General features: G+C 43.3%; 1 protein-coding gene across 1 annotated transcript in view; it reads left to right on the top strand.

Moving 5' to 3' along the window:
* si:ch211-266k8.4 (USP6 N-terminal-like protein) overlaps positions 1–14,987 on the top strand; it is a 137,256-nt gene that overhangs the window by 35,556 nt on the left and 86,713 nt on the right. Inside the window, exon 9 of the mRNA XM_052029000.1 lies at positions 5,260–5,377. Within this exon, the coding sequence (XP_051884960.1) occupies positions 5,260–5,377 (118 nt within the window). The remainder of the gene's footprint in view (positions 1–5,259; positions 5,378–14,987) is intronic.

Raw genomic sequence — 14,987 nt, 5'->3', positions numbered from 1 at the left:
GCTACATCTTATGGTCTTACATACTCCTGCTCCTATTACCTTGTGCTCTTGAGTTCTCTTAAGAGGATGCAGAGGAGATTCACTAGGATGTTGCCTGGGAGAGAATGTTTCATTGTGCGGAGAGACTGGCTAAGCTGGGTTTGTTTTCCTTGGGTAGGCACGGCAGTGTAGCGGTTAGCGTAACGCTATTACAGCGTCAGCGACCCGGGTCCAATTCCCGCCTCTGTAAGGATTTTCTACATTCTCCCCGTGACTGCGTGGGTTTCCTCCGGGTGCTCCGGTTTCCTCCCACATTCCAAAGACGTACAGATTAGGAAGTTGTGGGCATGCTATGTTGGCACTGGAAGCGTGGCGACACTTGTGGGCTGCCCCCAGAACACTCTACGCAAAAGATGCATTTCACTGTGTGTTTCGATGTACATGTGACGAATAAAGTTAGCTTATCTTAGTTGAGGAGGCTGAGTGGGGACCTAGATAGAGGCATATAAAATTATGAGGGGCATAGATAGGGTAGATAGTGAGAAACCTTTCCCCATGTTGAAGAAGTTAGATGGGATCTGAGGAAACACTTTTTAACTCAGAGGGCGGTTGCATTCTGGAACACACTACCTGAGAAGGTGGTGGAGGCAGGTACTCCTACAGCAGTTAATAAGTATCTGAATGAGCACTGAATTGCAAAGGCATAGATGGCTATGGATCAAGTGCTGGGATTAGCATAGATGTGTGCTTGATGGTCAGCATGGAATTGGTGGGCCGAAGGGCCTGTTTCTGTGCTGTATCACTTTATTATTTTAGATTTGTTGTATTAAGGAAGAAAACTTTAAAGGAAATGGCTACCACTCGCAATTCTATTTTGAATAAATTACCATTCCGATGTTTCCTTATTCAGGGATTACAAAACACACCAAAATGTGACATTTTTAATGTCTGATAATACAGTACTGCTCACTGTTATTGTACTGGATGTGTTGTGAAACCAGATCAGTCATAGAGCAATACTGCATGGATACAGGCCCTTTGGCCCAACCAGTCCATGCTGACCACAGTGCCCACCCAGCTAGTCCCAATTTCCTGCATTCAGCCCATATCCCTCCAAGCCCCGCCCCTCCATGTACCTATCCAAGTGCTTCTTAAATGATACCGTTGTACCTGCCTCACCCACTTCCTCTGGCAGCTCGTTCCATACACTCACCACCCTCTGCATGAAAAAGTTGTCCCTTAGATCCCTTTTAAATCTTTCCCCTCTCATCCTAAACCTATGCACCCTAGTTTTGGTCACCCCTACAATGGGGAAGAAACTGTTACCATGTCTATACCTCCCATAATTTTAAACATTTCTATAAGGTCGCCCCTCATTCTCCTATGTTCCAAGGAATAAAGACCTAGCCTGGCCAATCTCTCCCTATGACAGGCCCTCGAGTCCTGGCAACATCCTTGTAAATCTTTTCTACATTCTTCCAGTTTAAGCACATTGGTTTTGGTTTATTGTTGTTACATGTACTGAGGTACAGTGAAAAACTTGTCTTGCATACTGTTTGTAAAGACCAATTCATTACACACTGCATTGAGGTAGTACAGGGTAAAAACAATAACAGAATACAGAGCAAAGTGTCACAGCTACAGGGAAGTGCATTGCAGGCAGACAATAAGGTGCAATGTCATAACAAGGTAGATTATGAAGTCAAGAGTCCATCTCATCGTATAAGGGAATCATTCAATGGTTTCATTACAGCGGGATAGAAGCTGACCTTGAGCCTGGTGGTACGTGCCATCAGGCCCCTATGTCTTCTGCCTGATGGGAGAGGAGAGAAGAGAGAATGACCTGGGTGGGTGGGGTCTTTGATTATGTTGGTTGCTTCACTGAGACAGGGTGATAAACTGCACACTATACTCCACAGTCAACATTGTTTGAATAAAACTACACAAATGGAAGTTTATGCTCCATATGGGACTCCTCCTATCTTGTTTTGTCTGCCCATACCAGCATTCCCTCCATTCCTTTCTCTTTCATGTGCTTATCCTCTTTCCTCTTGGTGCCTTTTATTGCATCTGTGCTCAATCATTCTCTGTTGGAGCAAATTCCACATTCTCACTACTCTCTGAGTAAACAATCCTTGATGAGGTGTGTTGGTAACTATCTTATTCTGATAACCCAGTACAGGTAGTTCTGCTGTAATGCGGTAGTTACGTTCCTAAGAAACCACACATTATAGAAAGCCATGTTATAGCAGAACAGGCTGTAGTTGCCTTCAAAGCACAGATTTAAACAGCTTTCCCCAATCATGCTATAACCAATGTGGCCTGCATAATGCAAAAAGCATTCTCCAATCCATCAACCTTGTTATAATCAATTCGCTCGATGGAAACGTGTTACAGCAGAACTACCTGTAGTTCGATACATGATTGGTTGCTGGTGCTTATTGGTAAACAGTGGATAATGTTCCAAAGTTTTGTTGACATGTTAGGAAGATTCAAGCCATCATCCCTCATTTCCCTCAGATTATACAACTCGGCCGTTTCCGCTACCCTTGACCCTGTGATGCTGCAGAGGGAGTTCTGCAGCTGAAAGCATTTATCTGTAGAGCTAATCCACAGAAAACAGTTTGAAAACAATGCTGCCACTAATCTTCTGGAGATTTGGAAAGGGTAGCACATCAACAGTTGTCAAAATACAACACTTCCTAAAGAGACTGTGAAGCTTGATCTGGGGATGAACTAGCTGGAGAACAGCCAGTATCAATGCTGGATTCTGCTGATCTTGCTCTGACTGCAGTTGCAATGCACAATGTGAACAGAATTGAGAAGTTATCCTGACAAGAAACTGAACAGGTTGGGGGCTCCTTAAAAAGAAGGCTGAAGGGTGACATAGAAAATAGAACAGTACAGCACAGGAAAAGGCCCTTCGGCCCACAATGTCTGTGCCGACTATGGTGCCAATTTAAATTGCATAGAGGACTTTAAAGTCATGGAAGTGTTTTGAGTCATAGAGTCTGCACTAAGCCCATTTGCCCCCATTAGGACCGTATCCTTCTATACCTTGCTTCTATCTAAAAGCCTCAACTGTAGCAATTGTATCTGATTCCGCCACCTCCACTGGTAGCGTTTGATGGGATAAATGCAAAGAAGATGTTTTCACTTATGCTCGAGGCGAGACCTTTGGGCCATAAACATAAGATGGTCACTAATAAACCCATTTGGGGATTAAGGTAAAATTCTCAGAAAGCAAGAATGCTTTCTAGCTACATTGCAAAGTTGAGACAAATAGTATTGATGCATTTCAGAGGAAAGTGAATCAGAATCAGGTTTATTATCACTGACGTAAGTTGTGAAATTTTGTGGCAGTAGTACAGTGCAAGACATAAAAATGTATGAAGATTATCTGATAGTGATAAGAGTGACACGAGGAAATTCCTGTGGAGCCATGGACCTGTTGCGTTGAACCGTTCCTTTCTGTGCTGTAACTACTTCACATTGTAATTATAGAGTCATACGAAGATACAGCACAGAAACAGGCCCTTCAACCTTCTGAGTCCGTGCTGACAATCACCCATTTTCACTATTTCCATTTTTATATCTGTACATTTTCATCAACTCCCCACAGATTCTCGCACTCACCTACACACTTAGGGAGAATTTACAGCAGCTAATTAACCTACCAACCTGCACAAATGTGGGAGGAAACCAGAGCATGGGGGGAGGGGGTGGAGGTGGAATCCACGTGGTCACAAGGAGAATGTGCAAACTCCACACAGTCAGCACCGGAGGCCAGAATCGAACCGGGGTCTCTAGAGCTGTGAGGCAGCAGCTCCACCAGCTGCAGCGCTCTAGTTGTGTAAAATCCACACCTGGCTGGTCACATTCTTGATTTCACTGCAAAATTCTGGCTGTGCATTCAGGACTAGTGAGCTACACCAAGTCCCACACACCCTTTCTCTTGTTGTGAAGATACAGCAGACGCCCATTCAGTGCCCTGTACCTATACCCCATTTTCCAGCTTTGGCTTCTTATCCTTTGATGCCTTTTATCCATCATCCTTAGTTTTGAAAGCATCAGTTGATCCTTAACATCCACCGCATTAATCCAAGCAGGAGTTCCTGATTTCCACCCAAGAAACAAAGATCTTGGATACTGGAAATTTGAAATATAAACACACGATGCTGGAAACACTCAGCGTGTCAGGCAGGTGGAAAGAGAAGCATTAATGTTTCATGTTTGGGACCTTTCAGCAGAACTGAGACGGGGAAAGCAAGTTAGTTTTAGGTAACAGAGAAGATAGGGGAGAGATGGGCAGAACAAAGGGAATATCTTTGATAGGGCGAGACCAAGTAACTAGAGAGCATAGGCTTAAGAAGGGAAAGATTTAATAGGAACTTGAGGGGAAACTTTCTTACACAAAAGATGGTATCTATGTGAAATGAGCTGTTGAAGGAAGTGGTTGAGGCAGTACATTAACAACATTTAAAAGACAGTTGGAGAGGTTCATGGATTGGAAAGGTTTAGAAGTTATTGGCCAAACAAGTGCAAATGGGACTAGCTTGGATGAGGCACCTTGTTCAGCGTGGACCAGTTGGTCCGAAGGGCCTGTTTCCGTGCTGTATAACTCTGACTCTGGTCCAGGACTGGTGAGCTGGCATCACAGAATTGCCTGGTTCTATGTTTAAAATTCTAAAAAAATTGTAGCTGAAAGCAAAATGATTGGGACAATAATATGTCTTTACCCAAAAGACAGTAAAAATGAAGAATCTGGAGTAAAGACCACTATTAAAGGCTTTGGACTACAAACAGGAGAAGAAGGTGAATAAAATGAGTCCAGACTCAACAGGTCCCACTCCCTAATTCTTCCCCTTGGCCATGTAAATGTTCTTCTTTCTCCATTATGTACCTAAGTTACTTTCGAAATTTACTTTAGAGTCTCAAATGCTTTCACCAAAGTCTGGCGTTATGCTACTTAACAAACAATTCTCTGTGAAATTTTGACCTAAGGTTCATTTTGTTTATAATGTGTCCAGAATGTAGGCATCTGGTACAGAGCTTGAAAGGCTATTGATTTATTGCTGGTTCTGATTGGACCCATGTGGATAAATGTCACATTTAATAATTATTAATGTGGTTTCATAGAACTTTGCAGAATGGGACTGGAACATCTAATAAAGTGAGAATGTTACCCATTGAGTCATGGCTAAAACCTGGGAGAATTACAGGAATTATTTTGCTTAGATTTTTACTAATGAGAAATCCTTCCCTCTCTTGGTTCCCTAGGTATCAATATAATATTCAGCACGGGCCTGTGCATTCTACAGCTATTGGAACCACGACTCCTGGCCATGTCTGATGTCTCCCTCCTCCTCCCCACACTGCTGCGGATTCCTGTCGATGTGTATGTACAACACTAGATTCAGATTGCCTGTACTGTTTCTCATTAATAGATATGCGTGCAGACAGAGTGTAATGTTTGTTGGGTCCTGACTGAGAATCTGCAGGCCAAATGGCGAAATGAATTTAATAAGTTAGGTCAATGTTTAGCTAGTTTTTCATATTAACCCACAAACCCATGGATGTCAACCCAGAAGGAAGGGAACCTATGGGTCATGCTGATCTGGATGACAAATAACTCTGGTGTCATGCTGCATAGGTGACTCCTGACGTCCTTAGAAGTAGGATCATTTCCCAGACCCAGGAATGGGCATTAAATGGAGCTTTACCATGGTTGCACTGGGGCACAGCATTGTAGCGAGTAGAGCCTCTGCCTCACAGCTCCAGCGACCATGGTTCAATCCTGACCTCGGGTGCTGTCTGTGTGGAGTTTGCATGTTCTCTCTGTGTCTGTATGGGTTTCTCCTGGGTGCTCCGGTTTCTTCCCACATCCTCAAGAACATGCAGTTAATTGGCCGCTGTAAATTGCCCAGTGCAGTGTGGGTGGTGGAACTGATTGGAATGTAGGAGAGTAGGTTATAAGGAAAATTAGTGGGGGATGGAATTAATTGAGTTGGTTTATTATTGTCACATGTACTGAGGTACAGTTTAAAAAAAACTTGTCTTGCGTACCGTTCATACAGATCATCTCATTACACGGTGCATTGAGGTAATATAAGGTAAAACAATACAGAATGCAGAATAGTTACAGTTACAAAGAAAGTGCAGTGCAGGTAGACAATAATGTGCAAGGTCATAACGTGGTAGGTTCTGAGGTCAAGTGTCTATCTTATTGTACTAGGGAACCATTCAGTAGTTTTATAACAACAAGATAGAAGCTGTCCTTGAGCCTGGTGGTACATGCTTTCAGGCTTTTATACCTTCTGGCCTGGGGGGGGGGGGAGAAAATGCTTGGGGTGGGTGGGGTCTTTGATTATGCTGGCAGATTTACTGAGGCAGTGAGAAGTGTAGACAGTCCATGGAGGGGAGGCTGCTTTCTGTGATGTGCTGAGCTGTGTCCACAACTCTCTGCAGTTTCTTGTGGTCATGGGCAGAGCAGTTGCCGTACCAAGCCGTGATGCAATCGGATAGGATGCTTTCTATGGTTGTTGAGGGTCAATGGGGACATGCCAAATTTCTTTAACCTCCTGAGGAAGTAGAGATGCTGAGCTTTCTTGGCCATGGTGTCTACTTGGTTGCTTCAGGACAGGCTATTGGTGATGTTCACACCTAGGAACTTGAAGCTCTCAATCCTCTTGACCTCAGCACCGTTGATGTAGATGAGAGCATGTGCACTGCCCCCCTTCCTGAAGTCAATGACCAGATCTTTTGTTTTGCTGACATCGAGGGAAAGGTTGTTGTCATGACACCATGTTACTAAGCTCTCTATCTCCTTCCTGTACTCCGACGCATCGTTATTTGAGATATGGCCCACTACAGTGGTATCATCTGCAAACTTGCAGATGGAGTTAGAGCAGAATCTGACCACGCAGTCATGAGTGTATAGGGAGTAGAGTAGAGGGCTGAGGACACAGCCTTGTGGGGTACCAGTGCTGAGAATAATCATGGCGGAGGTGTTGCTGCCTATCCTTCCTGATTGTGGTCTGTTGGTCCAGAAGTCAAGAGTCCAGTTGCAAAGGGAGGTGTTGAGTCCCAGGTCCTGGAGTTTGGTGATGAGTTTGCTTGGAATTATAGTATTGAAGGTGGAGCTGTAGTCAATAAACAATAGTCTAACGTAGGTGTCTTTACTGTCCAGATGCTCCAGAGATGAGTGTAGGGCCAAGGAGATGGTGTCTGCTGTGGACCTGTTTCAGCAGTAGTGAATTGCAGTGGATCAAGATTGTCTGAGAGGGTGGAGTTAACGTGTGCTGTGACCAGCCTGTGAATTGCTCTGAGAGTCAGTGTAGACCTAATGGGGTGAAAGGCCTCCTTCTCTGCCATAAGGTAATATGGAATAGCAAATCTCAATTGATTTTTTTTCTCAAACAACCGTGGAGTCATAGAGTAATACAGCACGAAAACTGGCCCTTTAGCACAACGTGTTCCTGCCACCAAGCTGTCCATCTAAGCTAATCCCATTTGCCCGTGTTTGGCCCATATCCCTTTTCTATCCATCTAGCTGTCCAAGTGCCTCTTACATGTATTGTACCTGCCACAACCACTCCCTCTGGCAGCTCGTCTCATATACCCACCACCCTCTGCGTGAAGAGATAGCCCCTCAGGACCTTTTTAAATCTTTTTCCCTCTCGCCTTAGACCTGTGCCCTCTAGTTTTTGGTTCCCTTTCCCTGGGATAAAGACTGAGTGCATTCATCCTTTCTATGCTCTTCATGATTTTATACACCTCTATAAGGTCACCCCTCAGTCTCTTACGCTCCAAGGAATAAAGTCCCAGCCTGCCCAACCTCTACCTATGACTCAGGCCCTCAAGTCCTGGCAACGTTTTCATAAATCTTCCTTGCACACTTTCAAGCTTAATCGTGTCAAAGAGGGTTATCAAAAGTATACGTACTGCAGGTGTGGCCTCCCCAAATCTTCTCCAACTGCAACGTGATGTCCCAACTATAAATAACGAGTTTGCCTCTATTGAAGTCTTAATCCATGCCAGAATGGATTGGGTAATTCCCTAATCAACTGTACCTTGAGATTGTACTGCTGTGTGTAACTGGAATTTTATGTATATAATTTATATTTTTTTTCTACAATTTGTTTGAGAAGTAATTCTGCTGAACTTGGAAGAAGGTTCTATAGTTTCTGTCATGTTTCTGTTTCCTGTGACTCTAAGAAACTCTGTAGACTCTTTGCTACGTCCCATCATATCTCCAGTTCATTAGCTCCCAGCGTATTGTCAGAATTTAACCCATTTAAAGAAAGCTCCATCTGGGATTCTGAAGGTTTGCAAGGTTGGTAAATGCACTTCCTCTACAAAGGTCGTTGGAGTTACAGAATCCCGTTTGTCCATCATTCTGCTGTAGTTCAGGGACATCACACTTATTTCTGAGCCTGGAAGTCGTGGGATCAAGCCCAATTCCAGAAACACAAACACATAATCCAGGCTGATAATCCTGGCGCCATTTCAAAGGGACCATTGCACTGATAGAGGTGCCATCTTTCTGATAAGAAGTAGAGATCTTATGGATATGTTAAAAAGGAAAAGGCTTGTAAAGTAGACCCTTTATTGACAGAGAACTTATCACGAGGAATAAGGAAATGGAAGAGGAGTTAAACAATTGCAAATGTGATCCCGTGTCTGCGTGGGTTTCCTCCAGGTGCTCCGGTTTCCTCCCACATTCCAAAGGCGTACAGGTTAGGAAGTTGTGGGCATGCTATGTTGGCGCCAGAAGTGTGGTGACACTTGTGGGCTGCCCCCAGAACACTCTACGCAAAAGATGCATTTCACTGTGTGTTTCAATGTACATATGACGAATAAAGAAAATCTTATCTAATAAAAACAGTGAAAAACTGAAGCTTCTGACTTGTCAGCCTGACGTCAGTAGAAGAAAAATGCTGGAATTCACAACATTCAGCATGGATTTATAAAGGGAAAATCATCTTTGACCAATCTACTTGAGTTCTTTGAGGATGTGACTGGTAGAGTAGATAAGGGGCACCCAGTGGATGTGATGAATTGGGCAGGAGGTTAACAAAATGAGGGTAATGTATTTGACATGGATTGAGAATTGGTTATTGGACAGGAAACAAAGAGTGGGAATAAGTTGGTCCTTCGCAGGTTGGCAAGCTTAGAACTAGTGGGATGCCAGAACGATCAGTGCTTGGGCCCCAGCGATTCACAACGTTTATCAACAATCTGCCTGAAAGGACCAAATGTGATATTTTCAGGTTCGATGGTGATATTCAACTTGGTGGTATTGTGGACACAGAGCTGATGTAAAGGGGCTTCAGTGGGATATGGTCAGGCTGGGTGCATAGGTGAGAACATGGATGGATTATAATGTGGCAAAATACGAGGTGTCCACTTTGGTATACGTAACAGGGAAACTGAGTATCTGTTAAATAGGGAGAGGTTGAGGAGTGTTAATGTTCAAAAGTGCAGCAAAGCAATTAGGATGGCAAATTGTATGTTAACCTTTATTATGAGTGGGTTCGATTATAGGAGTAAGGAAGACTAATTGCATTTGTACATGGGCTCTGGTGAGACGGCACCCGGAGTATTGTGTACATCCTGGTCTCCTCACCTAAGGAAGAATGAGGCATTTAGTCATAGAGTCACACAGCACAGAAGCAGACCCTTCAGTCCAACTTGTCCATGCTGACCAAGATGTCTATCCAAGCTAGTCCCAATTGCCTGCATTTGGCCCATATCCCTCAAAACCTTTTCTATCCATGTACCTGTCCCAATGTCTTTTAAACATTGTAATTGTACCTGCCTCTGCAGCTTCCTCTGGCAGTTCGTTCCATATACCCACCACCCTCTGTGTGAAAAAGTTTCTCCTCAGATTCCTTTTAAATCCTTCCTCTCTCACCTTAAACCTGTGCCCTCTAGATTCAGACTCCCCTACCCCAGGAAAAAGACTGTGACCATCCACCTTATCTATGTCCGTCATTTTATATCCCTCTATAATGTCACCCCTCAGCCTCCAACGGTCCAGAGGGAAAACAGCCCCAGCATATCCAGCTTCTCCTTATAACTCAAGCCGTCCAGTCCTGGTAACATCCTCGTGAATCTTTTCTGCACCCTCTCCAGCTTAATGACGTCCTTCCTATAGCTGGGTGACCAGAAATGTGCACAATACTCCAAATGTGGTCTCACCAACAACTTGTACAGTTGTAACATGATGTCCCGGTTCCTGTACTCAATGCTCAAGCCTGCCTGGCACCATCTTCACCACCCTGTCTACCTGTGTTGCCGTTTTCAAGGAGTACAAGGAAGATTCACCAGATTGGTTCCCGATGAGGAGAGATTGAATAGGCTGGGACATTATTTTCCGAAGTTAGAATAATGAGAGGCTATATCATCAAAACTTACAAAATTCTTAAAGAGCTTGAGATGCAGGGAGGATGTTTGCTCTGGATGAGGGGTCTAGGACCAGGAGGCACAGTTTGAGGATAAGGGGGTAGGCAATTTAGGACTGAGATGAGGAGAAATTTCTTCACTCAAGGGATGGTGCACCTTTGGAATTCTTTAGCCTGAAGGTCCATAGAGGCTCAGTCACTGAGTTCATTCAGTGAGTTCTGAACATTAAGGCAAATGGAGAGAGTGCAGGAGAATGGTACTGAGGTAGAAGATCAGCCATGACCTTGGTGAATAGACCAGCAGACTCAAAGGGCTGTATCACCTATTTCTGCTCTTAGAAGCAGGAATAGATTGTACATCCTCACACGCTTGCTCCACCATTCAATAAGGCCTTGTCGCTCCTGTTCCTTGTGTCTACTCTGTCCTCATATCTTTTATTCCTTTGAGATTCAGTAATCTATATATCACAGTTTTAAACTAATTAAACTAGTTAACTAATTAGTTAATTAACTCAGTAATTGAAACTTTGCTTCAATCTTACAGCAAGTGACAACACTATATAAAATATGAAGTGGAAGTGAACCACTTTAGGGCAAATTGAGGGGGGGAGTTTGGAAACAGTAGGTTCACTGGATTGATTCCTTGGATAAGAGGAGTTCCCTCTGAGGGGCAGGAGCTAGTTACTTTCTACATTTTAAAGTTTGCTGTACAGCTTGGGGTTAGAAATAAATGCCTTGCCACTGAAGCCCAACCCAAAGAACCATGAATTTTTTTCCAAAATCCGGTCAGTCTGAATCCGCATCACATGAACTGAAAAATGGAAAAGAACACTCAGCACACGGGAGCTATATTGAAAGCTCCTGGCCTGTGGGACCGACTGTGTCACTGTTCTGATAGCACCCGTGACTCCAGATGCTTCCTTTCAGTAACTGTGTTGTGCCAAATGTGCTTTTATAAATATCCCCTGTCAACAGCACATCACTCAGTGTCCGGGAGTTCAGGTTTATACTAAACAACTTTGATTGCCAGGAATTATGTCCTATAACATGCAAGTTTATTTGCTCTTGATGGTGATAATGGGTGAACAGTTTCTACTGTTTATTGTGCTCTTGTATTGCCCGATAATGTCCAGTAAGTGCTGAATTTCTTGTTTTATATTTTACTATGGATGTAAATCGATTTTGAACCACGGATCCACACTACAAGTGCTTGCTCCAACAGTTTTATTTTCTTTTGGATTTGTCTCGTGTTTTCCGAAGGTCAAGAATTTTTCTCGTGGAAGGGCCACCGATGAATATTATAACAGTTGATTTCACATTTGTGACTCAGTGCCAAAGCAAGTGGTTAGAGTGGGGGAAGTTGCATTGCAGCTGTATACATTGGAAGATGGACAAGTAACTAGTACTCAGTTTTGATAGTCATAGAGTTGTACAGCACAGAAGCACCCCTTCAACCCACCACATTCATGCTGACCTTTTTGCCTGCATTAGGTCTGTATCCTTATATACCTTGCCTATTCAAGTGCCTGTCTAAATGTCTCTTAAATATAATGATTGTATCTGATTCTACAATCAATTCTGGCAACACGTTCCAAATATCAACCACTCTCTGTGCAAAAACCTTTCCCCTCGTTCACTTTAAAACTCCTTCGTCTCACCTTGAACATATGACTTCTTGTTTTGGATATTCCCACCATGGGAGAAAGATTCTGACTATCTACCCTATCTATGCCTCGTCTAATGTTACACACATCAGGTCATCACTCAGTCTCCTTCATTCCTGTGAGAAGAAATCCAGTAATCTCTCCCCATGACTGAAGTCCTCCAATCCAGGCAACATCCTGGTGACTCTCCTCTGCAATCTCTCCAGCACAATCACATCCTTCCTATAGTATGGTGAGGCCACCAGTCCTCCCATGCTCCCTAATCAGACCCTGTCCCCTCTGCCCGATGTAGGAGGACACATTTAAAATAAGGAGGATAGAGGATGAGATGCAAGGCTGCAACTTTCTGCATCAGTAATGTGAGGGATAAAGTTAATCCTAGATAAATCCACTGTTGTGGAATAAGGAGTCAGTTAAGTGAGCTGAGTTCATTACAATGGGCATTACTTTTACAATACTCTCATTTGCAATACTAGTTAAATCAAAAATGTATTAAATTCTGTTTGTAATATGTTTAAAATCTTGCATATGCCTTTCTCATTTTGACTGATCACTGTAAATTTCAATGCCCAATTTATAACACAAACTCTGTAAAATGTCATGCCCCACTTACAGCCTCCTACCAGGTGTTGCCTCCTCACCACCTGTAGCCCAACCTGTTCTACAGAGAACCTTCTCGTGCACCAACCAGTTCTACATTGGGAAGTTTTGTCGGGAGTATTACAAAAAAATAAAGGAGCAACTTAAGGCTGAAATGTTCACATTTGGGGACGAAGGGCAGTGCAAAATCTGGAATTCTTCTATTCCCACCAACAACAACAACAAATGCCATTGAGACTATTAGCCAGAGAGTAAATTAAAAGATTCAAAACTTAAGTGGCACTACTGTGTCCTTTTGGGAGTTAACTAACTAAATGGCAAAATGGGGGCAGCTGCTGAGTGGCTCATTCATATTTCTAGTTTCTAAAGTGACAATAATTATACTTCACTCTAGCATTCGAATCAATCAACTGGACAGTTCACTGAGTGGGTCCTTTTATGTTCCTATTTTCTTTGCCCCATCTCTCACCTAATGGTTGCACTGGGCATTCACTGTGTGTAATACCCCTGGAGGCGAGCCGGTGATACACTAAGTGATGTTTTTATTTATTTCTTGAGTCCTCTCCTTGCAATTAACAGCAGCGAGGTCAAAGAACATCAACTTTTACCAGTGTAGTGTAAAGCAAAATGGTTTGAGTGATTTGAAATCTGAAGGGGGATCTGTGGATACAATAGGTTAAAAGAGTGAAGCACAATTGACACATTTTATAAGGAGGTAATGGATTGCACTGGATTCCCTTTTGTTCCAAGTGGAGTTGAAGATAATGGGCTACAATTTGTATAGCAGGGCGCCTATTGCTTTCTGTTGTTAGTTGGACTGGCCCCTGCAGCTCAGGGAAAATTGGTGCTCGCTAAGTTACTGAAAGTGTGAGATGATAGTGGTGCAGAGGTGGGGGCTGGGGTGAGGAGCAGGGTTTCTGTGACCAGTGAAAGTGGGGCAAGCAGCAGGGTGTCTCCTCTAACTTTATTGAAGGATTGGGAAACAGTGCGAGAAGTTATCAGGAACGTGAATTAGTCTCACAGAGAAGTAGCGAGGATAAGTAAGAAAATGCATTTAAAATTTGTCAAAGATGTAAAGCCAGACCATGGCAACATCACCCAGATTTTCTCCCCCCCCATCGGGCAGAAGATGCAAAAGTCTGAAAGCACGTACCATCAGGCTCAAGGACAGCTTCTATCCCACTGTTATAAGACTACTAAATGGTCCCCTAGTACGATAAGATGGACTCTTGACCTCACAATCTACTTTATGAACTTGCACCTTATTGTCTGCCTGCACTGCACTTTCTCTGTAACTGTAACACTTTATTCTGCACTCTGTTATTGTTTTCCCTTGTACTACCTCGATGCGCTGTTGTACTGTAATGATCTGTATGCATGGCATGCAAGACAATGTCTTTCATTGTACCTTGATATATGTGACAGTAATAAACCAATTTACCAAATTTCACATTATCAACAAATTACACTGACAAAAAAGCTTAACTGTACATTCAATGGGCACATCATTTCAGCTTATTACAGTCAGTCCTTGTTCCACCCGTTGTCTTCCCCACCTTTTCTTCTACTTAGACTGACTTGCTTTCACTCTTTCTCAGTTCTGATGAAGGGTCTTCGACCTGAAATGTTGACTGATTTCTTTCCAAGGATGCGTGACTGACTGAGTCTTTCCGGCATTTGGTTTTGTTTAAAAGTTGTCATTTTTACATTTCTTCCCCTAAAGTTCTATGATACTCCAGGGCTGTAATGGTTAATTTTCAATGCAGGCAGGTATTAAGACTTGTCACTTACTTTTTCTTAAAACAAAAGGTTACACAAATGTGTAATGAGGGGCTGAGCTGTCTGTAATACAAACAATGAATGCTGGAAACTTTCAGCTGATCAGATGGCATCTGTCAAAGAGAGAAACAGAGTAATATTTCTGTGGCACATTTAATGGGCCACAACTCATGCAGTAACTTTTGGATTTCCCTGTTTAAGTGTGCATCTGCCCATTGCCTGAAGTCATACTGTCTGCACCTACATTCTGATGAGAATCATTGGCCCACCAGTATTCTGGTAGCATTTTCTGGCCTGGTCTGATTGTACTGAGATCTGAGAGGGTCTCTGATGTTTCAATTTCTGTCTATCCATTCTTATGTTCTTGTATAGAGACTCGAGAGACTGCAGATGCTAGAATCTGGAGCAAAAAACAATCTGCTGGAGGAACTCACCAGGTCGGGTGGCATCTGTGGGTTGGAGAGGAATTGTCAACGTTTCGGTTCGACACCTTGCATCGAGACCTCGTGTGAGTCCTGATGCAAGGTTTCGACCCAAAATGTCAACAATTCCTCTCCCC

This window comes from Pristis pectinata, chromosome 14 (genome assembly GCF_009764475.1).
Source record: "Pristis pectinata isolate sPriPec2 chromosome 14, sPriPec2.1.pri, whole genome shotgun sequence".
Taxonomy (NCBI): domain Eukaryota; kingdom Metazoa; phylum Chordata; class Chondrichthyes; order Rhinopristiformes; family Pristidae; genus Pristis; species Pristis pectinata.
Note: the sequence above shows the minus strand (reverse complement) of the source record. Positions and strands in the feature narration are given on the sequence as shown.